The sequence below is a fragment of the Balaenoptera musculus genome, chromosome 10 (genome assembly GCF_009873245.2).
Source record: "Balaenoptera musculus isolate JJ_BM4_2016_0621 chromosome 10, mBalMus1.pri.v3, whole genome shotgun sequence".
Lineage (NCBI taxonomy): Eukaryota > Metazoa > Chordata > Mammalia > Artiodactyla > Balaenopteridae > Balaenoptera > Balaenoptera musculus.
In genome coordinates this window covers 12,058,050-12,086,031 of record NC_045794.1, presented here as the reverse complement: position 1 = coordinate 12,086,031, position 27,982 = coordinate 12,058,050, and the positions used below count along the sequence as shown (strand labels likewise).

The window sequence follows — 27,982 nt, the reverse complement described above, 5'->3', positions numbered from 1 at the left end:
GAATGGACGATTTCAAACGTGCAGTGGAAAAGCAACAAAGAGAGCTTTCTTTTTGGCAGTAACCCTACTGTTTGCTTCGTGGCAGTCCCTCGTGGCAGGGCCTATCAGCAGTACCAGATGAGCCCAACCATAGGCACACCCTTGAGGTGGCATCTTCCCAGGGACCTGCACGAGCCAATCATATCACTCAAAGGCTGCAGCTCAGGATAAAACCACTTGGCCCCAAACACCATACGGTGCATGCCTTTTCCTGCCGCCTTTTTTTTCTTTTATTTATTTATTTATTCATTTTTGGCTGCGTTGGGTCTTTGTTGCTGCATGTGGGTTTTCTCCAGTTGCAGAGAGCGGGGGCTACTCATTGTTGCGGTGCGCACGGGCTCTAGGCGTAGGGCTTCAGTAGTTGTGGTGCAGGGGCTTTGTTGCTCCGCGGCATGTGGGATCTTCCCTGACCAGGTCTCGAACCCGTGTCCCCTGCATTGGCAGGTGGATTCTTAATCACTGTGCCACCAAGGAAGCCCCTTCTTGCCTTCTTAAGAAAGTTAAGGCTAAGCTGGTTGATCCTGACTCTTAACAAGACTTTGGAATTCCCGGCATAGAGACTAGATCAGGATTTTTTTAAGTTGGAGGACTTAATTTGAGTTCACTACAGAATCCCTATTTGGTGCACAAGGTTGGCTATTCAACAGAGATTTCAGCTTTGCAAGTCAGTTGGAGTTGATTGCTCCCTTGGAAACTGCTAGTTGGTGGTGGTCAACAGAAGTCTCAACATAGACATAGGCGAGGAAGGTCTTGCTGAGGACTCACCCAAAAAGAAAACCCCAAAGGAGCACCCTGAGAAACTGATTTCAGGATGAAGCTGCAAGGCGAAGAAGAAGTGCTTTAAACACCAACAAATGCTGCCCTTGACCAACAGATGCAGAAAGGATTCTTCTCCCAATACTGCAGCCCCCGAGGGTGAGAATCTGGCTCCTAAGAGGGCAAACTTCCTCTCCTGCCTGCTGTGCTCAAGTCGCAGAGACCCACGGTGAGTTACCACGGAGGAGGTGATCTCTTTATGATCAGGGCTCCAATGGAGCATTCTCCTGGTGCAACCTTTAGATGACCTTTAGTCCCTTGGGATATAATTTCACTTAGACATTTAACTAACAAGTAATGCTGGCAAAGAGGGTTGAAAACGATTATTAAAAATAGTGGAGTTCTTTACAGTTTACAGATTTGGCATCACAGAAGCTAGAGGCATAGCATTTTTTTCTTGATTCTCCATAAAATTTAAGTAAAACATTGCTTCTGTAGGACAAAGCAAAATCAACCAAGTCTATTTGGCTTTATCCTGTGTCATATGGATCAACTCAAAAGAGGCATTATAAAGTTCTATATAATGAAAAATAACCTAATGTTAAGAGAAAACAGTTTCAGTGAGCCCAGACTCTTGCATCTTCCCATAAATAGAACAGCACTAAATTCCTTAATTTTAATGTCTGGTTTTCTTTAATTAACAGTAATCTTTTCATGTTCCGAGTACCTGCCCTTTGTTACAAAACTCCTATATATCCTAGCTCCCCCCTCACCTCCTCAGAGCAGTTCTCTTGGGGTTACTTGAGATGCCATCTCCCGGGCTTGAAGTCCTAAAAATTCCCACCGAATAAAACATAACTCTCAACTTTAAAAAAAAAAAAAGAAAGAAAGAAAACAGAATACCCATTTGATATCTAGTAATAGATTAAAGTTTTGGAGTTTACAAGGTTTGATAGAAGGTATTTTTTATTTTGTTTTGGCTTAAATAGATTCTGTAGAACTATTTGCAAATCTGCTATAAAGAATTATCGGTTAAAATCATTTAAGCAGTCTTAAAATTTTGTTCCAGTTTACACACAACTAGATGACTTCTCACCATAAATAACATAGTAAAAATACCAAATGGTATGCTTTGGAGTTCCAGCTACAACACTGTTGACATTCACTGGATGGAATTTTATCTCTTAATATGTTCCTTAGTAAGTACTGTTCATTAGGAAAGCATCATTTCTTTGCCAAGAAGGAAACACCTTGAAATTTACATAACTGAAAAATATGGCTCTCAATTATGAACGGATGATATGTAATGAACTTGTCTTCAAATCTCTAACTTTAATTTAATATGCACTGGGTATCAATAAGTAATATTCCATTGGCTACCCATGAGAAAATGTCTTTTTCCCACTCCTGGTTTCTAAGAAGGACTTTACCAGGAACCCCACTGACCTCTGTCCAACCCTTTCCTCACATCGCTCCCCTGGAGGTGGACAGACGTTACTTGACTGGTAACGTCAGGAAGAATAACTGGATATGCTGTGTTTGCGCTTCTTCCTCCTGAGAATTAACCCAATGGCAAAAGGCATGAGTTCTGTGTTCCTCCCACGACAAGAATCTCACCTAGATAGGCTGCAATCCAATACTGCCTGCAGCTAAGTGGGCAAGTCAGCTCATTCTGGGGTTTACCCTTAACAAGCCCACCAGCCATCAGACCTAAAGATGGGTGCTCCAACGTGTTCTCATTCACTAGTAAAAATTATATTTTAGCCTTCATATTTCAAGTCCTGAGCAGAGGAGAGGGTTGTCATTTACTGGGGGGCCCCTTGGAGAACCCAACATTACTCATCACGTAAGTCTTTTCTTAAATCAAAGCCAAAGACTTAATATAGGTTTTAGGTATTCATAAAAGAGATATTCCTTATAACACCCGTGTGAGAATGTGAAGGGGTTAGGAGAGGAAACATAGTATAATTAAACTTTGATTATTAATTTTTTTCTTCAAAATACTCAATATGCAAAAAGACTGTTTTCACTGATACAAAAAGGATCACTTCCTCCGTGGGGAGATGAGGATTTTTTGTGCTTTCAGTAATATTTGTCAAACCAAATTCAACATCTAGCATGGGTCACAGATACAGGAAGGACTGGATCAGTGTAATGGTTATGAGTGAAACTTACTTCAGCAAATACTGATTTTGAGCAGACAGCTTGGTCTTATACAGTGTAGCAAATCTTCTACCACACCATAAAAATTTAAAAAACAGAAACTTCAATTAAATAGAGTCGGGAGACCAGAAAGGGGAGCTCTCATGCCCTGCGACATAGCAGAGTCCAACAGGAAGAAGAAAAACACCTCTTCTTTCCTGGCAAGGACTGGGCGAATGTAAAGCCATGAACTCTTTGTTTACTATACCCTCCCATCTTCCTTTTCTTCTCTATGAAAGCATTCTTCTTCCCTTGCCCTGTAGGGACTTGTACATGGCGCACCGCAGTCACAGAACCTGAATTGCAACTCTCTGCTGATCCTGAATAGACCTATCTTTGCTGCAGAAATACCTGGCACTCTATTTACTTCAGGTCAACAAGATTCACCATCGGATTTGAAAAATTAAATCAAGATTTTTCTTTCCTTATAGGTCGCAGTTAAAATTGACTTTGACTTGGCACCAAGTTCCTTTGATGATCAGTACCAAGGCTGCAGCCAACAAGTCATGGAGGACCTGATTCAAGGGGATTATTTTACAAAAGAACTAGAATCTGGTAGGAATTACCACAGGGTCTGGCAACGTGCACACTTAACCTGGTTGAGACAAGGAAAAGCTCTCCCTGAGAACATGACTATTACACATGCTGTGGCCATCTTGGTTTATTCATCAAACGACAGTGTTCGTTCAGACTTCTCCAGAGCCATGGCCAGTGCTGCTGGGTCTCCCCAGCAATATAAACATTCATTCCATTTCAAATATCTACACTACTACCTGACCACGGCAATCCAGCTGCTGAGGAAAGAGATTGTCACAAGGAATGACTCTCCGTGTTATGAGGTGCACCATGAGGTGAAGGGCGTTTACTTGGAAGCCCCCATGGGTGCCACCATTCGCTTTGGCCAATTCCTCTCCACCTCTCTCCTGAGAGAAGAGGCACAGAAGTTTGGGGACCAAACTCTGTTTACCATATTGACCTGCCTGGGGGCACCTGTACAAGACTTCTCTCTCAAGAAGGAGGTCCTGGTCCCTCCCTATGAGCTGTTTGAAGTTGTAAATACGAGCTACCACCCAAGAGGAAATTGGTTGCAATTGCGGTCAGCTGGGACCCAGAGCACGTATAACTGTCAGCTGCTAAAAGGTATTGTTATTGATCCAAATTGAATCCACTTTTACCAGGATTGCAGGCCACCATTTATTTTTTAATCTTTTCAAAGAAATATTTATTTATTAATTTTAATTTTTTCTTTCTCTTTTTAAAATTTTTATTGGAGTATAGTTGATTTACAATGTTGTGTTAGTTTCAGGTGTACAGCAAAGTGAATCAGTTATACATATACATATATCCACTCTTTTTTAGATTCTTTTCCCATATAGGTCATTATAGAGTATTGAGTAGAGGTCCCTGTGCTATACAGTAGGTCCTTATTAGTTAGCTATTTTATATATAGTAGGGTGTATACATCAATCCAAATCTCCCAATTTATCCCTCCCCCCATTTTCCCTCCTGGTAACCATAAATTTATTTTCTACATCACTATTCTTTTATAAAAGTTGTTTTTCTGAGTGAGCTTGGGGGAAAAAGGCCAAAAACATGGATATTGGCCTTCAGTAATGGTGGAATTGGCAGATTAGAGAAAACTCACCTTGTTTCTTGGTTTCTCCTCTCTTCTTTCTCCTCACCTACCTGTAGGAAAATGTGCTTTGCAATGGCACGGATATACGGGGCATTCTAGACAGAGAGAGTAAGTATCTCTACTGGAAAAGGTAGTGCATAAAATATAGCATTTTACCTTCTCCCTCAAGCTCATTTTTTGTCATGGTCATTTCATGAACAAGAAGTGCTAAAAATAAAGCAGGAGGTGTGATTTATTCATCCACTCCTATCTATTAATCGTCTTCTCTGTTCCAGGAACTGGGATAGGAGGACCCAGGCGATACAAAATGAATAAAGCAAAATTACTATCCTAGGAGGATTTTTAGTCTAATGAGAAGTGGAAATATGAACAAATGTCTACACACAAGAGCACTAAGTATACACCAGATGTTTAAGCAATGGTTATGGTTGCTCGGTGAAGGAAGCTGCTCGTTCTCTCTGGGGAAAGTGAGAAGGCTTCACAATAGGAGACCACTTGAGACTTGAAGTAGGAATGGGGGTCTTCAGTGAAAAAAGAGAGAAAAAGTCATTTCAAGCAGAAAAAAGCATATATTGAATCACAGAGATTTCAAACAGCCTGGTATCTTCAGGGAAATTTTGAAATTCTGGATGGCTGGAATGTAGGGTGTGTAGGACAGAGGAAGAGGCCAAGAGTAGAAAGGAAGTAGGAGACTCATAGGGGCTGGAGAGTTCTGATGGGGCCAGATTGTTTAAAAAAAAAACTCTCGTATTCCATGCCAAGGACTTTCAAACTTCATGCTGTAAGTAGTGAGAAACCATTAGAAGTCTGTAAGGAATGGAGTATCAATCAGATGAGTATTGTAGCAAGATCCTTGGTGACATTGTGAAAAATGAACCAAAGCAGGAGAAATGAGGGTTATCACAATAAAAATATGTTAGTCTCTTTTTAGAAAAACATGTGACTGATTCCATTTTATCCTTGTATGTTGCCAGCCACAGTCGTTTGACAGAGCAAATGCTGTGCAAATTCGGTAGCAAATGCTGTACCCTGTTTGATTCCGAAAGAGGAAGACTGTCCTTATCCACATATGCATTCGTTTACACTCAAAGTCAACTGCAGCCCAGCTACAGGGTCTACCTTTGAAATATTCCCAAATCTTCCTCTACCCCATCATCACTGCTGCTGTTAATAATTCAGCCTGTCAGCATTTCTCAACACGTCAGGGCTGCAGTGTTGCAAATGTTCTCAAACTGGCATCCACACTGAGGTCAAGGTCCTGCTCACTCTGGCCTATCTGTAAGGCCAGAAACAGTCATTTCCATTAACTGATAAGTAACACTCTGCTTATTGCAACATCCTGGAGCAGTATTAGATTGATGCAAACATGAACAATGGGAGAAGGGAGACGGCATGTTTTTCTTATCTGAGAGTCCTTCACTGGGAGGGAGTAAGGTCAGTGGTCTCCCCAGCCCTGTTTTTCTAGATGGGTGCTGTTGCCCACTTGACTTCTGACCAATCACCTGGACTAACCGTTGACCTCAGCCTGGGGAATTCACAGGATCTAATTTCTCATGAAACTGGAATCCTCTCAGGAAACTGTTTCTTCTCCTTTCGATCTTTTCACCAGCAGAAGCCACAAACTATTCTATGTCCCCAAAAGTCCCTGTGAGCCAGTGACTTATGTTTCCTCCTCCAGTTCCCTTTTAATCTGACAGACGCAATATGTGAAAAGCAACATGAAGGCATTTAAAATGGGTCAACCAGGGACACTGCAGTTCTCCCAATGAAGAGACGGTAGATCAAAGAGCAGAGCTTCCCCAGTCCTTCAATGTATTTCAAAATTGCTTCCATTAAGCTGTAACTGAAGTTCTCAAGTTCAAAGAGTTCCTAGGAATCTGTGGCCTTCAAAGAGTCAAGAGGTCAAATTGGTAGCATAACACATTGATGGGAGTGAGTTGGCAAAAGAAAAATTGTTTAAGACATTCTAAACTAATAGCTTTTTCTTCTAATTCTTCTCTCACCCCTCCCATGACCTATACTTGTTACCATAGAAACATGTTTTCAGGCCCATTGGAAGACTCAAAATATGTTATGTTAGTTATTTGTCCTTAAATGTTGCTTCTTTCAGCAAAATAATCTGTGCCAAAAATCTGTAGACACTCAAATACATGCTCTGTTCTGTATCATTGGACTCACAAAGAAGAGGGGTTTATTTGCGAAAATGTTTCACATAATTAAAATTCTTAAGCATGCTTCTAGAAAAAATGTAGTCAATTGTTTGTAGTCAGTGTGGTTTTACATGCTAATCTTGCCAGTTACTAGCAGTGAGAATACAGGCAAATGGCTGAGTCTCTCTGTGCCTCAGTTTCTTTATATATAAAATGGGAACAATTTTTAAAAATAAAACTTACCTTGTAAGATTCTGGTGAAGAGAAAACGAATGAACGCATGCAAAAGCTCTTAGAACTGTATGTGACACATGTAAGTAAGTAATCAAAACTCTTTAGCTACTATTACTATTACCATTATAAGTCTTTATTTTATTAACCTACTGTTTCCTATTTTCTTTTACTCTGGGCTTCAGTTATCCCAAAGTAATTTTCCCAATTTGTGGCATCACACTTACCTTGAAGTAGCATGTCTGTCTCAGACGAATGGATGAAAGAATAAGTAATTGGATGAATCTGGAGACCACAGGGCATGATGGGTAGAGCAGAGATGGTGGAACCAGTGAGAGCTGGGCATATGTTAGTAGCTCTGTGGCCTTGTGCAAATGACAAATCTGAGCCTGTTTCTTCATTTATAATATGGGGGCAATACTTGCCTGGAGGGAATGTTGCGATAGCACTTGTTACACACCCTCTCAAACACAATTGAAAAATTCTGGGAAAGTACTTTGCACATGGAGCCGGGATAATAGTTTAATAGCACAAATGTCTACTTCAGTAATATTGACAGTTAGAATAGAAAGAAAGGAAGAGACAGAAGAAATACATTTTTTTTGGCCATGCCATGCGGCTTGCGGGATCTTAGTTCCCCCACCAGGAATCGGACCCGGGACCCCTTCAGTGGAAGCACGGAGTCTTAACCACTGGACCACCAGGGAAGTTCCATAGACAACATTCTAAAAGAATAACACTCATCACTCTAAATTTTGACAGAAAGAGGTTATAGATAACATTTACCACCAAATAAGATTAACTAGATATACTGCATGTCACTTTTACCTTTTTTTTTTTTGCTTTTTTCAAGAGATTGAATATGTATTTCTGAACAATCTAACTCACAGATTCAGACTTCATGAGATAAAAGGCATAATAATTATGCATTTCTCACCAGACTATATACCTAAGGCAGAGGTGACCAAATTCAGGTTATAATACACCAATAAAATGGTATTTGTATAGAAATTTAGTTTACAAAAGGCTTTCACACACATTATCTGTTTAATTCTTACAACCACCTGTACTTTGGGCTATTGACCCCCCATAATGATGTGAGCACTGAGGATTAGAAAGGTTAAATGGTTTTTGTAAGATTATTCAAGCAGGCTATAAATAACAAAAGTGAGACCCTTTCCCATTTTTTCTGACAAAAAGTCCAGGACAATTTTCTCTGTAGGTCACTTTCAGGAGATTTATTTTGCCATTCAAAAATGTTATTGAGGGCTTCCCTGGTGGCGCAGTGGTTGGGAGTCTGCCTGCTAATGCAGGGGACACGGGTTCAGGCCCTGCTCTGGGAGGATCCCACATGCCGCGGAGCGGCTGGGCCTGTGAGCCACAATTGCTGAGCCTGCGCGTCTGGAGCCTGTGCTCCGCAACAAGAGAGGCCGCGATAGTGAGAGGCCTGCGCACCGTGATGAAGAGTGGCCCCCACTTGCCACATCTGGAGAAAGCCCTCGCGCAGAAACGAAGACCCAACACAGCCATAAAAATAAATAAATAAATAAATAAAAATTAAAAAAAAAAAAAATGTTATTGAGAACCTACAATTGGTTTCAATCTTCTGTGACTCTGACTATTGACATTATAAACACACTTCACATTCATATAAATATACAAATAGGTTCACACAAATGTATATATAACAAGATAATAGTTGATCTTTTCACATTCATTTAACTAGTGTTTTTTATCTTAACCTATTTTATTACATTATTAAAGATTGATGGCCATGACCTACTGAATTGATGTCACAAACCATTAATGGGATCACAACCTCCAATTTGAAAAGTACTGTCCTAGGGACAGAGGGAATAAAAAGCATTGAATAGTCTAGAAGAAAAGTAAAGACAAATACAAAAGTAAAGTTAATGTGAGTTGTTCTGAAATGAGAAATTTTGTAGATTGTAATTCATTTAATTCACAGATTTTTTTCATTTATTCTCCTAAATATATTGTCTGCCTGTGTGAAAATAATAATAATAATGTGAGGTAGAAATGATAATGACCGTATGAGAGGTAGAGAAAAAGTATCAAGAGAGTTAGGAAAGAAAAGTTACTTTAACCTGAGAAAATAAAATTGAAATGAGCTATTTTTAATATCCTAGTTATTATGAAGGGAGCTTAAGAGGTGGTTTTGAAGGGTGAGTATGATTACCACATAGTAATGTCTCTATATTTGTCTCTTACTTGAACATTAGCATAATCACAGTGAAGCAAAGTGAAGAGTAGTGGTGGTGATCCTAGTATTTCCAAAAACCTGGAGGTGCTCTCATTTTACAGGTGAGAAAACTGAGGCCCAATGAAAGTAACAAAAATGATCACAGTCAAGCATCTAGGGGTAGAGCTTCAATACCAAAGCCAATTACACCCTCAAATCATAATCTTTCTGTTACATTGTTTCCTTGTCAATCAGTTGCTGACAACTCTTCAGTAGAATCTTATCCCATGAAAAAGTGAGAAAGGGTGGGGTTAGAGGTCTGTGTGATCTCTAGCCTCAATGAAGAGAAAACAAAACAGAAAATGCTTAAGAATCATTCTAAGGAGTGACCTGCTAAAGTGGTATTGATCGTTCCTAGGTCCCTGTGAGAATTCAGATAATACAATTTTAACACAAACTTTGACAAAAGCTTAGAAATAAGTATGCATTATTAATTTTTCTTATCTAAGAAAAGTGGGGTTTTGAAAATTACTGTTGGTAATTTTCCAAATAGAAATTCCAGGAAACTCAAGGGATCTTATATATTACGTGGAAGTAATGGAAAAGTATTTCCCCATCATCTGATCATCCTATCAAACAATATGGTCATCAAACAATTGAGGCAATCACAAAGTTGAATGATTTTCTACCTCAAATGTCTTTTCTATGCTAAATAATCAGCAAAGGCTGGTTGAAAAGGAGATTCCACTCTTTAGAGCATTTTTAAATTTTTATTTATTTATTTTATTTATTTTATTTTTGGCTGCATTGGGTCTTCGTTGCTGCACATGGGGCCCTCTCTAGTTGTGGCGAGCGGGGGCTACTCCTCACCGCGTGCACGGGCTTCTCATTGCAGTGGCTTCTCTTGTGGCGGAGCACAGGCTCTAGGCACGTGGGCTCAGTAGTTGTGGCTCGTGGGCTCTAGAGCGCAGGCTAAGCAGCCGTGGCCCACGGGCTTAGCTGCTCCGCGGCACGTGGGATCCTCCTGGACCAGGGCTTGAACCCGTGTCCCCTGCATTGGCAGGCCGACTCCTAACCACTGCACCACCAGGGAAGCCCTAGGGCATTTTTTAAAGGTTTACATCTTCCATCTCATTCTATATCCTTATCCCATTGTACTCCCAATTAGTAGTTATACCTGACAATAATTTTTTATATTTCAGTGTTTCTTCCATCAGCCACATCTTAGTGGCTGCTAACCTTTCCCATGAAGAGTGTGTATGTGTAGGCAGTATACACACACACACACACACACACCAAACAGGACTGTGTGAATTTTTTTTGCTCACCTTGTAATAAAAAAAATTTGATGAATGGACATGCAATATATGGAGAGATAACACAGTGGTTAAAAATACAGAGTTGAGCCAGACTGCCTAAGTTTGATGGCTGCCTACACTACTTACTAGATGCGTGATGTTTGACAAGTTTCTTCACATCTCTGTGTCACAGTTTTATCAACTAAAAAATGAGGATAATGAGGATAAATGCCTCATAGTTTTTGTGTGGATTAAATGAGTTAATTTATAGCAAGAGCTTAAAATGATCCCAGCACAGAGTAAGCCTTTAATCAATGTTCACTTTCATAATGGTGATAAAGATGGTGATAATTAAGATGGGGATGATGGTAATGGTAATAATTCTTCTGCTGATGATGATAAAGATGGGAAATCTGGAGATCTCTACCCCCAACTTGCTGGGTACCTGAGGTACACCTCTTAACCTCTTGGTACCCGTTTTATCATCTGCAAAATAAGCAAGCTGTCAGTTAGAGAACTCTAAGAGAGAATATTTTTTTTAAAGTGGCTAGCTTCACACCATTTACAATAGCCAGGTCATGAAAGCAACCTAAATGCCCATCAACAGACGAATGGATAAAGAAGATGTGGTATATATATATACAATGGAATATTACTCAGCCACAAAAAGGAACGAAATTGGGTCATTTGTAGACACGTGGATGGACCTAGAGACTGTCATACAGAGTGAAGTAAGTCAGAAAGAGAAAAACAAATATCATATATTAAAGCATATATGTGGAGTCTAGAAAAATGGTACAGATGAACTGGTTTGCAAGGCAGAAATACAGACACAGATGTAGAGAACAAACGTGGGGACACCAAGGGGGGAAAGTGGCAGGGCAGGTGGGATGAATTGGGAGACTGGGACTGACATGTATACACTAATATGTATAAAATAGATAATAAGAGCCTGCCGTATAAAAAATAAATTAATTTTTAAAAAATTGCTAGCTTCAAATATTTTTGTTAGGAATTTTCTAAGTTTAAAAAGTGAACCAAAGGAGAAATGAGGTGGTTTTTTAAAAAAAATCTCTGCTACCTAAAACATCTCTAACTCTTTTTATGTTTTTTTGTTTTCACAGCTTCCAGCAAAAAGTGCATCCCTACTCCCGTAGTTATTGCTTCTCTCTCATTTTTGACCTGTGTCATCATCTCTTCCAAAAGTAGAGCATAAAGGAAGGTTGTGGTTTTTGCCTTCCCTGTACCCTTTTGCTTTATTCCAGTCAGGGCACCCTGTATACCCGTAAAGAATCATTCTGCCCAGCTATCAGCTGATTCAGAGCTGGCTCAGTCCACTGCCTATGGGTAGACCTGTAGGTATATTTCTTCTTCATGGATACAGAGATTCATGTTGGGTAGAAAATGACTCAACCTGAGCCTGTGAGACATAATCAGGGTACTTTATTGGAATTGGGGCTGGGAGTGGGGTGGGGGCCATTTTTTTTTTTTTTTTGAGTGGAGATTAGTGAAAGCAGAATATGAGCCTAGAATCGCTAGCAGCTATCTTGCCACTGAGAAGAGAGACTCTATCTTCCTGAGAATGGGGCTAACACAATGAAAGAAGAGCTGAGAAATGAAAAGAAAGTGAATCTTGGTGAGAGTCTATGTGCCCCTAAATCCAGCTGTGCCTGAAACTGGATACCATGGGCTTTTTCATGACATAAATCAATAAATTATATCTTTGCTTCAATAATTTGAATTAAATTTTCTATCTTAAACAATTGAAGGAGTGTTATGATGAATACAATGATTTTCCCTTATTTTTTATTTAATGATCCTAAATATTAGGAACAAATCAGAGACTCTTGAGTTAGAAAGCAAAGGACAAATTCATCAAATGAGAAAGCGTTGAGCCCCAGAGGCATACTTAAGGTGTGAAATTTCTTTAGAGATTTTTTTTTCCCTGATGTCAAGCAATTTTATTATTTTTAAATTTTTCTTAGAGATTTTTATCATCATTCAAGACCAAACCAATGTAGTCTCAGATGGGAGGAAACATGGAAACCCAAGAAACAAAAGGGAAAGTTAATGAAAGATGTTAGTGGAATCTCATTGACTGCCAGTAATGGGGAGTTGCACACAGGTTTCTTCTAAAGTATTACAAAAGTTAAAATTTAAACTCATATGTTAAGTCACAGAGGACTTTATGGCAAATTAGATTTTAAGCCTTCATCACAAATTTAAGCACATTTGTTAGGAAAACAAGTGTATGTATGTGGAGATAAAGGAGAAAAAAAATCTAATTACCAAGGAAATATCAAAGATATATTAAGTCCCCATTATGTGCAAACAGTTAAAAAGAAGTATAAATCATCGAACTTCACAGCTGGGAATATTCTCCGACTCTTCTTTCAGGTAGTAGACAAGATAAGTGGGGTGATGGGGGATTGCTAGGTCTCTAAAGACCCTACTAATTGGGCTAAATGGGGTGAAGGTGAGAGCTAGTTCCATACCTTTGAATTCTGAAAGGCCAGGCTACTTAGCTCCTCTGAGATTTAGATAAGAAGCAAGCATTTTTTTAAAGAGAAAATAGGATTTAAAATTTTAAACAAGAAAATGTTTAAATGAGGAAAAATCTTAGGTATTCTCAGAAAGGAAAATTCCAATAGAGAACTAGAGTTAACTGCTTTTAAAGTAGTAAATTCCATACTTCTTAAAAAGAAAAAAAACAAACTACAGCTATTAATTGCCTTTCTTGTTCGTAACAAAGTTCCTATTAGGTATCATGTGAAATATGGCAATCTTTTTGTTTAACTGGAGTATAATCACTTTACAATGTTGTGTTAGTTTCTGCTGTACAATGAAGTGAATCAGCTATATGTATACATATATCCCTTCCCTCTTGGACCTCCCTCCCCACCCCATCCCACCCATCTAGGTCATCACAGAGCACCGAGCTGAGCTCCCTGTACTATACAGCAGCTTCCCACTAGCTATCTATTTTACACATGGTAGTGTATATATGTCAATCCTAATCTCCCAATTCATCCCACCCTTCCCTTCCCTCCTGTGTCCACCCATCTGTTCTCTACGTCTGTGTCTCTATTCCTGCCCTGCAAATAGGTTCATTTGTACCATTTTCTAGATTCCACATATATGCGTTAATGATACGATACTTGTTTTTCTGTGACTTACTGCACTCTGTATGACAGACTCTAGGTCCATCACATCTCTACAAATGACCCAATTTCGTTCCTTTTGATGGCTGAGTAATATTCCACTGTATATATGTACCACATCTTCTTTATCCAGTCATCTGTTGATGGACACTTAGGTTGTTTCCACATCCTGGCTATTGTAAATAGTGCTGCAATGAACATTGGGGTACATGTGTCTTTTTGAATTATGGTTTTCTCAGGGTATATGCCCAGTAGTGGGATTGCTGGGTCAGATGGTAGTTTTAATTTTAGTTTTTTAAGGAACCTCCATACTGTTCTGCACAGTGGCTGTATCAATTTACATTCCCATTAACAGTGTAAGAGGGTTCCTTTTTCTCCACACCCTCTCCAGCATTTATTGTTTGTAGGTTTTTTATGATGGCCATTCTGACCAGTGTGACGTGATACCTCATTGTAGTTCTGATTTGCACTTCTCTAATAATTAGTGATGTTGAGCAACTTTTCATGTGCCTCTTGGCCATCTGTATGTCTTCCTTGGAGAAATGTCTATTTAGGTCTTCCGCCCATTTTTTGATTGGGTTGTTTGTTTTTGAAATATGGCAATCTTGAGAGCATACACTCATTTGCAATTCATGAGAGCTCAAGACTTTTTGGTAGGCAAATTGATTTGTCTAACTTTTTTCCCCAATACAAGCACATCTCAGAAATCCTACTTCTATTACAGTCAAGTAACAAGCACTAGGTCTTTTTTTGTGTAAAATGTTAGAGCATTTCCATTTTTCAACCTCTATTATCTCCTAATCATAAGACTTCGGTAGGAGACAAAGAATAACTCATCTGCTCTGGTCCTATTCACATAGGCAAGAAAATGCTATTACTCCTCATTCATTATTCTTATTTACTTCTGGATAAATCATATCAAAAGTATTTAGTGATGGTTTATGATAGGCAAGCCACTGAAGTGTACAGAAATTGGTATATGAGCAACAAAAATGCAAAAGTTTTGTTTCCTAGGCCTGAACCAGATTATTTAGTGATAGTGTACACATTTACCTGGAATTCGCACTGTAGGAACTAGAAATAGAATTACTAAGTGGGAATTAGTTGAGGGTTATTTCAATTATGCTTTAAGATGAAATACAATGTTTAGAAACATCCTCAAATATAATACCATACTTGATTTTTTTGAACAATATATTCTTTTCAGTAACTGCCATTTCAAGCAGGGTTTCTTTGACTATTTATTTTTATTTGAATAAAGCAAAACTTGAGGTAAACACTTTGCCAGGTGACTACTCTTCAAACTCATGTCCCAACAGACCACATGTCTGGCATCCAAGGTCTTAGAAAGTCCTATAAAAACTCGCAGGATTTGAATTGGTTTTCTGACAGAAATGAGCACTACTGTTGCACTCCTACTAGTCCTTGGCTTTCTTAAACACAGAAAACTTGGTTTCCATAGTTTTTGTGGCTTTTTGGAGGATCTCTAAGATTGCTCCCATAGTTTTGACAATTTGCTCCATCTGCTCTGCAGCTGACTCGATGGTATCCTTGGCATTCTCAGTGTTTAGTGCATCCTGCAACTTTTTCAAGGTGTCTATTGTAGTGGCTTTGGATGGACCAGGACTTGGGCTTTTCTCAGATGTGGTATCATCTGATTGCTCTTTGGTGTCTTTTCTATAGAAGTCACTTAACTGAAGATTCATGATGGGATATTTCATCAAGAGTGAAAGAGAAGATTCCAAACTCTCAAGGATGTTACCATTATTCAACACAGAGGCAATGACCGGTGTATGGACATTTTTGAACATTTCTTTGGCTGACTGTTGCAACTCCTTTACACTGCTACTCTTCTCAAGCATAGAGCACATAGCTGTTGCAATCTTGGAACATAAAGGTTCACTTTGCATTTTGTCCTGCTGTGCCACCACTGCAGATTGCATCTCCTTAAAAGTTCTGAGCATCTATTCAAAGACATCCTTAACATTACCATCTTCTTTCACAGCCGTCAAGAAGATCTGAGTGTTCATACTGCTGTTAAACAATTCAGTGAGTGCATTTGTGAAGGAAGCAAGATCTTGCATGTGAAAGAAGAAGGTTTTGGCAGCTTGAACGAGCCTCTCTTTATCCTTTTCTGACCCTGAAGACATTTCTTCAGCAGAAATGTTTCAGCACTGTAAAACAAGTAGTAATCCAAATGAAAACTAAAAGTATATTTGTCAACCATAAAGAGACTGAAAGTATAATCTGAACATGAGAAAAACTCTTATCAAAGGTTGGAAAGCTATACAAGCTTTAAAACAGAAATGATCTTGTGCTTTAATAAAAAATAATAAAAATAATTAGAGTAGAATTGGGGGGTTTCGTTAAATTTAAACTACATATCAAATATTGCATGCTATATCCTGAATTGGATATGCTGACATATGGAGTGACAGTATTCACAGGTATAACCCTCAATACCCATCCAATCTAGTGAAAAAGATTGGATAAAACATTAAAAATTACATAGAGGTGCTCTGGTTTCAATTAAGATAGAGCAAGCACACTCCATCCAATCTTTCCTACTGATGACAACTAAAAATCACGGACAGAATATATAAACTATCAAGTAACTCTGAAAGGTGGATAACAGCAGACTGAGGGGGTAGAGAATGGAATATTCCAAAGAAGATCAAGGCCATCTAATACAAACTCCCAATGTCTGTCCTGTCCTTTCTGTACTTTCATTACAACTCGTCTTCTTCTGCAGTAGAGAAAAATGTTAATGTTTCTAACCAATGTTCACAATCCTCTTTTGGTATTTCCTCTAGAATTCTGCTCTATCAATCATCTCCCCTTTTCTCTTGTGCTGTGAACTGAAGTCCTCCCAAAATTCATGTGTTGACACCCTGATTTCCAGTATGACTGTAATTGGAGACAGGTCCTTTAGGAGGTAATTAAGGTTAATGAAGTAATAAGGGCAGGGCCCTGGTACGATAGGATTAGTGTTCTTGTAAGAGGAGACACCAGAGAGCTCCCTTCCTCACTCTCTCCACCTTGTGAGGATGCAGCAAGAAGGTGACTGCCTGCAAATCAGGAAGAGAGCCCTCACCAAAAACTGAATGGGCTGGTACTTTGATCTTATATTTCCCAGGCTCCAGAGCTGTGAGAAAATAAAACTTCTGTTGTCCAAGCCCCCAGTCTATGGTATTTCGTTATGGCAGCCCAAGCTGACTAATACATCTTGCATCCTCCATCACTCCCTCTTTATTTTTCCTTCTCCTTTAACTACGTACATACTCAGTTCCCTACTCATTTGGTTAGGATTCCAGGCTTTCACTGCTGTGGCCTGTGTTCAATCCCTGGTCAGGGAATTGAGATCCTGCAAGCCACATGGTGCAGCAAAAAAACAAAAACAAAAACAAAAAAAACTGCCCTATTCAGTTTAAAAAAAAAGTTTGACTCTGATTTCTCTTCAAGTAATGATTCCATCTCACTCCTTCCTTTAATTCTCAAATTTCTCAAGAGAGAGATTCTTTGTAATTTATTCTATCCCTCACTATTTTCCTGTAGGGCACCAATAACTTCTAACTATCAAATCTCTTGGCCTATTTCCAGGCCTTAACCATCTTGAGTTCTCTGCATTATTAAAATTGCTGAATACTTCTTCCTACTTCAAGATTTTTTCCTCTTGAGGGCTCCATGATGCTGTATAACTCTGGTCCTTCTATATCCTCTCTAAGCATTGATTTATTTTATAGGTTTCTCTTCCTTATACCACCAATGCCTCTCCAGTCTCCTAAGTGCCGCAAGGCTGTGTTTTTGGCCCCCATTATATGGTACACTTTCTCCCTTCAAGATCTCATAACTACAAATGCCATCTGTATGCAGATGACTCCTAAACCTCATGGCGTAGGCTCAGCAATTCTCCCGATCTCCAGATCTACATTTCCACCTACCTACTGGTCATCTCCACATGGTGACTGCACCAGTATATGCCATACAATTATCCAAAACTGCTCTCATCTCCTCAGAAAACACTTTCTCCTCTTAATCCTTGCCTCATCATTGAGGCTCAAATCCCTTTTCCTTTTCTCTTCCCCATATTAAATCAGTCCCTAAAATTTGTCAACTCCCTTTGAACTTATTTCAATCCATCCCCTCCCTTCCATTCCCATAACTACTACTCCAGTTAACTCTCATCTAGACAACTTTAATGGTCTCACATTTGATCTCAATATTTTTGTCAAGGGGTCACAAACTGGCAATCCACAGGCAAAATCTAACCAGCAGATATGCTTTGTTTGACCTACCACAGTGTATTTTCAAAATGTTTATCAGTTGCAAATTTAAAAATTGAAACATAGAAATCTGGATTTCTACTGATTATTGAAAAAATGAAATTAACTGGTAGCATTAAGTCCTTTTTCTGAGTTGGAGAAATTTCCTAGAGCTGAGGTTGTCCCCTTTAGACTAGACATTCACCCTCTATACCCTATTGTCTTACACTAAGTGTTTCAATTACTTACATATCTTGTCCAGTTACTTTAGGCATTGGAGTTGGTAACCCATGCTTTATTGTCCATACCCACTAATCCAGTTTGTATAAACTGACTTTCCTGAAATCCAAACCTCCTAATATTATCCCATAACCAAAAACCTTCAATGGTTCAGTATTGCCTAGAGAATAAAATAAAATTTCCTAGCATGGCATCTAAGGCCATCAACAAACTGCTCTCAGTTTTCCACTACTTGCCTTCCCTTCACTGCTCCCACATATACTCTGTACCACCAGCATAGTGGATTAATTTTGTTCCCTGAAAATGCTCCACAGTTTTTTGTTCACAGTTTTCCCTTCACCTGCATCATCTCCTTCATACCCCACCTCCTTACACATCTATTGAAATCCTACTTATCCATCCATACATACTTTGGCTACACTGGCCACAAATACATTTTTCCCGTTTTTCCCATGTTCCTACATGGTGGGGCCCTAGGCTATGTCAAATGCAAAATGACCCAGAGGGACAAAAGTAAAATAATACCCCACTTGGTCCTTCTTTAGAACTATAGGGCAGCACCTTTAGATTTTACAGTACAAGTCTCCTAGCTGGCATCTTGGTTCCGAATCCTCTACCCACTCAATAACAACAGGAATTTTTGTTGTTAACATAAGAATAGCTATCATTTAGTAAGTTTTTGCCATAAAACAGGCACTGTGCCCAGTGTTTTACATTTATTATCTCATAGTCCTTTTATGCCAATCCATAAATTACAAACTAGTACTCACATGACATCTATAAAAAAAAGTAGAGAGATTAAATTACTTTCCCAGGGTTACATGGCTCGTAAGTGGTACTCTGGGTACACAAAATAGGGACTGTACAATTCTAAAGCCCATGGTCTTTCCAGTAAGTAATACTGAGGCTGAGTGATTTTCTTGCTTCTGATGTGTCTTTGCTGTAGAGGAATCAGTGGAGATTAGGACAGAATCTAGAGAAAGAAGCATGGGAGACTCTGATCTAAGCATTAAGGGAAAGGAGTCAAGTTGATCTTTAAGGTTTTTATATTGTCAAGACAATTAACCAAGATAACAAGAGAGATAGTGATAAAGAGCAGAACTTCCAGCCAGGAAAGAAGAGCACACACACAAAAAACACATTTGGCTGAAAATATCTGTACCTATATCTCTTGAGAACTTAGACCAATCAGCAACAGGTACAAAATGCAACAGAAGCTAAAGAAAGTTTAATATCTGGAAAAGTTGACATGATGGGAACCCAAAATCTGACAGCTTCAATCAAAGAGGCATCTTGTCTACTGAATTGAATTAGTTCAGTTGGATAGCACTTTTCAACAACAAAGAAGTCCATTAAAGAACAAAAATTTTAATGTTTTACCATTGCACTACTAATTACTTATAATTATTATTATAATTATTATAATTATTACTTATAATTAATATTACTTAATATATACCAAGTTTATATTAATATAGAAAATAAAAGAATTCTGAGAACTAAACCATGCAAAAACAGTCGATGAACCAGACAGGCAGAGGGACCCAGCAGAGACTAGCAAAGCCTGTAAGTCATCACATTCCATTAGAAACATCTAGTTGAAACCAGATGAAAAAGCACTGCAACAATACTCCCCAACAACTGCTGGGACCACTGAACTCAGAAACACGGCAAGGTAAGTAATATGGGTATTTCTATCAGTATTGATATTATACTCTGTTTCTCCATATTAAAGTGTGTTTGCAGTAACAGGTCAGACTTGAATCCTAGTCATAACTATAATAAAGCAACAAAACAACTTTTTTTAAGCGGATCCCATGACATGTTCCTGGTGATCATTTATGTCTCTGAAGACACCAAGAAAGAAGAAAATTAACAGCTTATATAATTAAGTCAGAGGGGATGATAAAGTCATAAAGACATCAATTTTAGAAAAGAATAAGGATGAAATGACCCCTGTGTGAATGTGTGTTGTTTACATGGAATGTAACATTTCCTTTTATGCCTTTAACATTAATTTAAGCATTCAGTATCTGTGAAAATATGAATGTGTGATCTAATTCTAGTTAATGTATAGTGCTATGCTCCTTCATAAGTTATATTACATTTAAATATCACTGGGCCTTTGCTGTGTGTCTCCAAATAGACTGTTATCTTCTTGAGGGCAAGGAACATTGTCTACTCAAGGCATATGGCAGAGGTTTCTCAAGTGAACATTTGATAAATGCTGGTGAATGACCTCGATATTCTGCTTTCTGGTCAGAAATATTCTTTTAAAGACTTTATATCAGAGTGTCATCACACCATGATCAACCTGTTTTTTTTTAATGAAAGGCCATGGTTTTGATTTAAATTAAAGAAGGAAGCTCAGAACTAGTTAGTAGCTGTTATTTTCTCCTGAAAAGCTTCTGACTTTACCCATACCCTATACCCACACTCCCAGATAAGTGAACCTTGCAGGATAGCTGGACCCAATATGGGTAGTGAGGACAAGAGACACATTGGAGAAAGGTAAAACCTTAGAGAGCACTAATGACCAAACATCAGAAGCTTGGACAGGGTCATGGTTTTTCTTTTTTTCTTTCTTTCTTTCTGTTTTTGTTATTATGGGAAAACTTCAAACATACACAGAAGTAAAGACAATAATATAATAAACTCCCACACCCCCATAACCCAGCTTCAAAAATTATCAAAACAAGTTTGATCTTATTACCTCTATGAAGCTACTCCAATCTACCTTCTAGATTATTTGGAAGCAAACCTCAGTATCATTTCATCATTAACTTTTTCAGGATGTATTTCCACAAAGGCAAGAACTCTTCAAAATTTGACCTTATGCTCCTCAAACCAATAATATTTAACAGAATTGTCTTTGACTTTGAAACACACCCAGTGTCCTGTTGTAAAAATTTATTTTTGATGTCAGTGTAAAAGTTTTTGGAATGCATTTGCAATACATATCAAAAGTAATATAAATTTTTATTCCTATTGATTATATAAATTGTATATTTATATAATCTGAATTTCCTCTGGAAATTTATCCTGAGGAAATAATCCAGACCATTGAAGAGGGAAAAAAGAACTATGTGTATTAAAATACTTACATTAAGACAGTGAAACAATTAAGAATTTATTAAATTATGGTAAAGATATATGAAATACTTTATAAAATATAAATATAAATATGTATATTTTATATAACCAATAAAATAATTATAAAACTAGAAATAGGGGAAGTGTTTAAGTAAATTAATATAAGATGACATTTTATTTCTTATTATTACAACCTGTTAAAAATACTTATGCATTTAAATAAACTTTGGAAAGTAATAATAAAAGAAAAACAAGATGGTAGGTTTATAGGTGTTTTTCCTCCTACATATTAAAGTGTTTATATATCATTGCTATAAACTTTTTATTTTAAAATACTTTGTTTTATCAAATCTCTTAATTTTGTCATGTTATAATTCTACCGTCTATCAATGCACAATCACCTGTCACTTTCTCCATGAATCTTCCTCTAATGACCTCCATATTAAATTTTCTCTTTAAATTTCTATACCACTTGACAGTCAATGCAGTACTGTTATTCACAAAAGTATCCTGAGAAAATTTTACTTACATATCTGATAATCAATACATTTTTATTTTGCAAGGTGGTTCCTTTCCTGAAAAACGAAAAGAACTGTATAGTATCACTAAATAAACTTTAACTTTTAGATACAATCGTCAGTGTATTTCTCCTATTTCTTATATGCTCTTTAATCATGAGTGTTTACTTCTTATTTCAACAAAATTGATGAGTTAGGTCCAATAAGAATCCATCTGAAGCTAGTCTTTGTTTCCAAGTTCCTAAGATGAGCAGATCAAGTATCAGTGCTTCCAGATTTGTTTACTTCCTTTTTTTAAATAAAATAACAAGCCAAAATACGTGTGATTTCCGAACTTTGTTTTAGCAAAAGAACTCTCTCATCACACAAACTTTTCCCACCCACAGCCCAAATAGAGCAGCAAAGAAAGCATAGCTGCTTCAGCAAAGGGTGGGGTGAAACTGGCGTGCCAGAGACCGAGCGCTCCACCTGCTGGCTGGCAATTCCCCATCAGGCTGCCCCAGGGCTCTTTAGAACTTATTTCATGAACCACTACAATAAAATGCTCAAATAGCAGCACAAACTCCGCTGTACAGAAGTGGATGGGAACTGCCCATCACTATCAGGTTATAACAAATAGTGTAAGAGTTCACATCTGCCATACAAAAGATGCAGGTGATCAGAGCTGGATTAAGTACACCACTTAGCTACCTGCTGATGCCCATCTTAAAAGTCATTTTTTAAAATGACTTTAAAATGATTTTAAAAGATTGAACATTAAAGTCAATATTTAAAAGATCAGCCCTGAAAATGCAATAAGATAGAGGACAGTATATGGCCCAGAACTCCTCTCAGGTACAAGTACTATATATCACTGGTGAGACATCACTTGAGGCATGCCTAAGTAACAACTGTGATCTTTAAGAAGGGTGACTCCAACTAATTGCAGACCTGTTTTGTTTTGTTGAGACAAGTAAGCAATCCAAGCATCAGAACTAAATTGTCATGGGCAATAGTTGAAATGCTGCACATTGCCAACTAAGATTTTTCATGTGGTGTATAACCTCTCCTCTAAGTATCAAGCACATATTTAAGAGTATCAGTTGGAAAGGTTACAAATTGTTAACCCTCCCTAGATGACGGACTGTCTCCACATGGCCCCAGTGTAAATATTATTAAAGTATGAGTTCTTTTGTTTTGTTTTTCGTTTTCTTAATTTTTATTGGAGTCTAGTTGATTTACGATGTTGTGTTAGTCTCTGCTGTACAGCAAAGTGAATCGGTTATATGTATACATATATCCAGTCTTTTTTAGATTCTTTATCCATATAGGTTATTATAGAGTACTGAGCAGAGTTCCCTGTACTATACAGTAGATGCTTATTAGTTACCTACTTTATATATAGTAGTGTATATATGTCCATCCCAATCTCCCAGTTTATCCCTCCCCCCTTCCCCCGCTTTCCCCTGGTAACCATAAGATTGTTTTCTACATCTGTGGCTCTACTTCTGTTTTGTAAATAAGTTCATTTGTACCATTTTTTTAGATTCCACATATAAGTGATATCATACGATATTTGTCTTTCTCTGTCTTACTTCAAAGTGTGAGTTCTTTAAAATTTGAATTTGCACAAGGCAAGCACCACCTCTATCTATAATTTTGTACGACGTAGTGCCTTCAACTTGACGTTGTAGTTTTAAATCTGTCTTAACTTCCTAACTAGATTAGAAATTTCACGAAAGCAGGGACCATGTCTCTTTCATTTCTTTATGCTCTACAGAGCCTAGCATACTACCTTATAACAGCAAAGTACTACTCTCCATTAGGTAAATTGCTACTGAATTATTAAATTACTTCCTTCATCGGGCTCTTCAAATTTCACTTGTCCCAAACATAATTAATTGGTTTCACCTTCAAACCCCACCTCTCCTCCACCTAATTCTCTAGCATTTATCTCACTGTTGGGATGGAAGTAATTTTAAACTGTATTCAGTACTGGGGCAGGTATGGTGGCAGGGCTGCCGAAGATCTCTTTGCATAAGGAACCCTCAGTCCCCTTCCCCAAGGAAGAAATAAAGAAGGTAAGCCTGACTCAGAAAGATTAGTCTTTTTTCATTAGATGTGAAAAATAATTCTGAGCACATCATGGTATCTCTTACTCAGACTTGTTATTGGCACAAAATTATGGATATCTGCAATCTAGGAAGAAGGGTATAAAAGAGCATGTGCAAGGGCTTGAGTATGTAAAGGAAAGAAAATACTACTTTTGTAGTTGAAAAAGTACTGTATCTGATTTCTGGTAAGACTGAAACTTTTCATCAATTAATTACTACTATTTCTTCTTTTACTGTCTGTTCAGAGTTATCTGCATGTTTACCTATTAGATTATGACTGTTTTCTGTATTGATAACAAGACTAGTTAGAAACCAATACTTTTTAATATTTCCTGCATTTTAACCAGTTTGCTTTCAGTCCTTCTTACGTGGTCATCTTTGTTAGTCAAATTTTTGTGACTTTTTCCCATTGGTTTTAAGCTTATAAAGCCCTCCATATACATTTGAAAATTATGTTTTCTTCTAGCTATTTTATCATTTGATCTTTTTTACATATGTTACACTGATATTTTTAAATTAATGTTTAATACCCCACAAGCTAGCCCATTATGCCAGGATCATTTATGGAATACTAATTTCTATTGATTTGAGATTCTACATTTATTATATGTTAAGTCAAATATATAGAAGGGTCTTCTTTGGGGACTATTTTGTTCCATGATTCCACCTACTCTTGCACCTATACGATACTTGTTAATATTGTGTTTTTATACTGTTTTAATGTTTGAGGAGGAAAAAAGTCCCAACATTACTTTTCCTGAAAAAAGTAAGTAGTCTCACCTATTTAGTCTTTCAGATGTATTTTATGATTAATTTGTCAAGTTGTGTTAAAACAATGAATTAATTGGGAAGGAACTGACCACTTGGAAGCATTCAACCTCCCGTCAAGCGGAAAGGTTCATCTCTCCATGTGTTTATCCTGAGGTAAATAGAACCACACATCTTTTGTAAAAGCTATGCCTTCAGATAATGGCATATGACAGCTTTTAGAGAAATTTCCCACTTTTTCAGGGTAAGAAAGACTCCTCTCACCTAAATATCTGAACGGGGATGTAGTTGGTGATCTTCTAAATTCAAAGTCAGAAACTGGAGTTTTCACTGCATGATAAGATCTGAAAACTAGAAACCAAAAAAGAAAACAGTTTAACGTAAAATTTCTAGGAGAAAAAAGCAAAAATCAGAGTCCCAATGTGTGGTTATCAAATTGCAGTTTGCAACCCAATGGTGAGTTTGAGAAATATTTAATAGCCCTTTAACAAACAATTTCTTTAAACGGAATTGAGATATATTCTAATTTGTGGACATTTGTATCTGTCGTGTGTGTGTGTTTGTGTGTGTGTGTGTGTGTGTGTGTGTGTGTGTACTGTATCTAAATCAAAGATAAAAATGAATTTCTGACCATGATACAATTTATTCCACCAGGGGTACTAGTGCATTTTCCTAAAATTAAGAGCAAAAATTATTATGTTCCTAATCCATTTTCAAAAATTTTCCCCTTTCCATTTCCAAACTGTATCTTTATAACTTGGAGGATAGGTTATGTTCATGTTTACCTTCTTGAGAGAAAACATCTTCATTCCTTCCCCCCATGCTTCTGAGGTTCCCAATATCTAGGCTAAGAACAATGGTCCTAGAAAGATAGGGCCCAGATTAATTAGGATGTTGTTTACACAAAGAGAGGATGTGCCAGATCCCACACAGGTATAAAGGACTCCATTTTCTCCTTCTTTTCTCCCAAGAATTCAAATGAAATATCCACGTGTCAGGCGCATCGTCAGGCTACTCCAGCTATGCATACTCAGGGACATCATTCTCACTAGCTTCAAACTTTCACCCAAATTCACTCAGAAGGGTGTTGCTTATTCCTTCTTTCTCTGAGCCCAAAGTACAGACACAAGCAGGCTACAAACACCAGGCTTATTTTATTCATTCTGTGATGTACCCTTGCTACTTATTCCCTAATACCTTTGTGAAATGACATTATCTTCTTTCTGAGGCTAACTCTAGCGTATCTGAATAATGGTCAAGTGTAATATAGACAATTCTAAATAATTTAATTTATAAGCTTTGCCAATGGAGAACCAGAGAGATAGTCAGAACTGCCCTGTCCCTTCCATGATGCCCACTGTCTCTCCAAGTGAGATTGTAATCTAAGGAATCTTGAAAATAAACTGTTATCACGAGGATTTTTTTGGTAAACATTCTAATGTTATATGTGTTGCCTTTGGATGCCTCTTAGGTTTGGAGAGCAAATAATTGACCTGTAAAGACATAAAGAGTGTTTTGAATATTGTAAATTAAGATAACAGAGTATACAAACAAAATTAGCAATTATTGCCCTGTAAACTCAGAGATCTTAATATTCTTCTGACTCTACTAATTTAATTCTAAATATTAGAAAAATCAATCTGGTTGGTCTATTCAATGTGGTGACTAGAGGTTGAGGAAATTAAGGAGCACTGGTAATCAAGAGCTAACCATTTCAAATATGTTATTAAATATTACTTGGAAATAATCATTTATTAATAATCAGATGCTAGATAAACACAAATCTTTCCTATCTAGGATCTTCCCCCCCTCTGCAGGATCTAATGCCATAATTAATGCATCAAGAAGTTGTATTATGTTATCCATATTTTCATACACTGACTCCAAGTTTCAAAAAATTGTTTTGAAGAACTTGTTGAGTTTTCTGAGAAATTCCTTAGATAGCATACTACATTGCTATTCATAAAGTAAAAGATTTCCTGGTCAAATCTATACATCCAGCAGATATTTTTCAAGATTTCTAGTAAAGATTTATTATTGTATTTTTCAGAGATCATATTTGAAATATGGCTCAAAGTGACTTCCTCTACCCAGAGAACCCAAAAAGGCGGCAAGAAGTAAATCGTCTTCACCAGGAGCTCCTTGACTGCTTATCTGACAGCTTCCATGCCACCAATAAGCTGATTGGCGTTTTAAATACGCACTTAGGGTGCAGGCTGGCCTCCATTGAAATGAAAAGAGATGCGACCATCAAAGAAAACTGTGATATCATCATCCAAGCCATGATGAAGATCCAAAAAGAATTGCAAAAGGTTGATGAAGCACTAAAAGATAAACTAGAGCCAACCCTTTATAGAAAACTTCAGGATATTAAGGAAAAAGAAACCGAGAAAATTGCAATAGTACAAAAGGTTATTTCAGTCATCCTGGGAGAAGCTACTTCTGCTGCCAGTGCAGTGGCTGTTAAACTCGTGGGCTCAAACATCACAACTGGCATAATTAACAAGTTGGTCACTGTGTTAGCTCAAATTGGTGCTTCTCTCCTCGGTAGCATAGGAGTTGCTGTTCTTGGCCTTGGCATAGATATGATCTTCCGTGCCATCCTGGGAGCAGTGGAGAAAACACAGCTTCAAGAAGCCATCAAAAGTTATGAGAAGCATCTGGTGGAATTCAAGTCAGCCTCAGAAAAATATCATCATGCCATTATTGAGGTCACCAACACAGTGAAACACCAAATGAAATAAACAGTTACTTTATCTGCCTCTGGAATATTTTTCTGCTTCTTTCTCAATAATAGTGTTTCGCTACTTTGATTAGGCTCATTTTCCATAAGCTTCCAAATAGACATAAATACCATAAACAACTCAGAAAGAGGACTCAAAAGATGCTAAAACTAGATGACTCTAGAGAGTCTTCTATCAACGATGAATGCCTGGATCAGTTGGTGCTAGACCCTGTGAGTAAAAGGTTACATCCTGGTATGTCTTCTCACTGTGCTCTACAGATCAACATTAGGGTGAATGTTATTGTAGAGCAGCAGGTGTAGGGGTTACCTTTTTCTTTTCTAATTCCCAGTCAAAATCCTTCAAATCTGCATTGAATGCACAGACTTTCACTTCTACCACTAGCTCCGACATCATTTAGTTCTAAGAGACATACTTAGTAACTTCTGCCCACATGCAAACACTGAGCCTTCCAATGGAATAGAAATACTACCGTAATTCTGACCATCAGTTTAAATCCAATTTTCTGTAAGTTGGAAGAGACTGAAATATGGTTTGTAACAATTTACATCAACGATGAAAGGAGGCAATCGTTCTGTAAACTTCTAC

General features: G+C 37.7%; 3 protein-coding genes across 3 annotated transcripts; 2 read left to right on the top strand and 1 right to left on the bottom strand.

Moving 5' to 3' along the window:
• Positions 1-461: 461 nt before the first annotated feature.
• Positions 462-12,029, top strand: ART4 (ADP-ribosyltransferase 4 (inactive) (Dombrock blood group)). The gene is given in 5 exon segments (XM_036865897.1): positions 462-923; positions 925-1,024; positions 3,261-3,283; positions 3,429-4,137; positions 11,640-12,029. Coding segments are annotated over 5 exon segments (954 nt in total). The 5' UTR covers positions 462-893; the 3' UTR covers positions 11,732-12,029.
• A 2,902-nt stretch (positions 12,030-14,931) lies between these two features.
• C10H12orf60 (chromosome 10 C12orf60 homolog) lies at positions 14,932-27,933 on the bottom strand. Its single transcript, XM_036867618.1, is given in 3 exon segments — positions 14,932-15,850; positions 24,915-25,512; positions 27,867-27,933. A coding segment is annotated over 1 exon segment (732 nt). The 5' UTR covers positions 15,827-15,850; positions 24,915-25,512; positions 27,867-27,933; the 3' UTR covers positions 14,932-15,094.
• On the top strand, positions 19,789-27,867 carry SMCO3 (single-pass membrane protein with coiled-coil domains 3). The gene is made up of 2 exons (XM_036867619.1): positions 19,789-19,853; positions 26,701-27,867. Exon 2 carries the CDS (start codon positions 26,717-26,719, stop codon positions 27,392-27,394), a length of 678 nt encoding a protein of 225 aa, XP_036723514.1. The 5' UTR covers positions 19,789-19,853; positions 26,701-26,716; the 3' UTR covers positions 27,395-27,867.
• Positions 27,934-27,982: the final 49 nt, after the last annotated feature.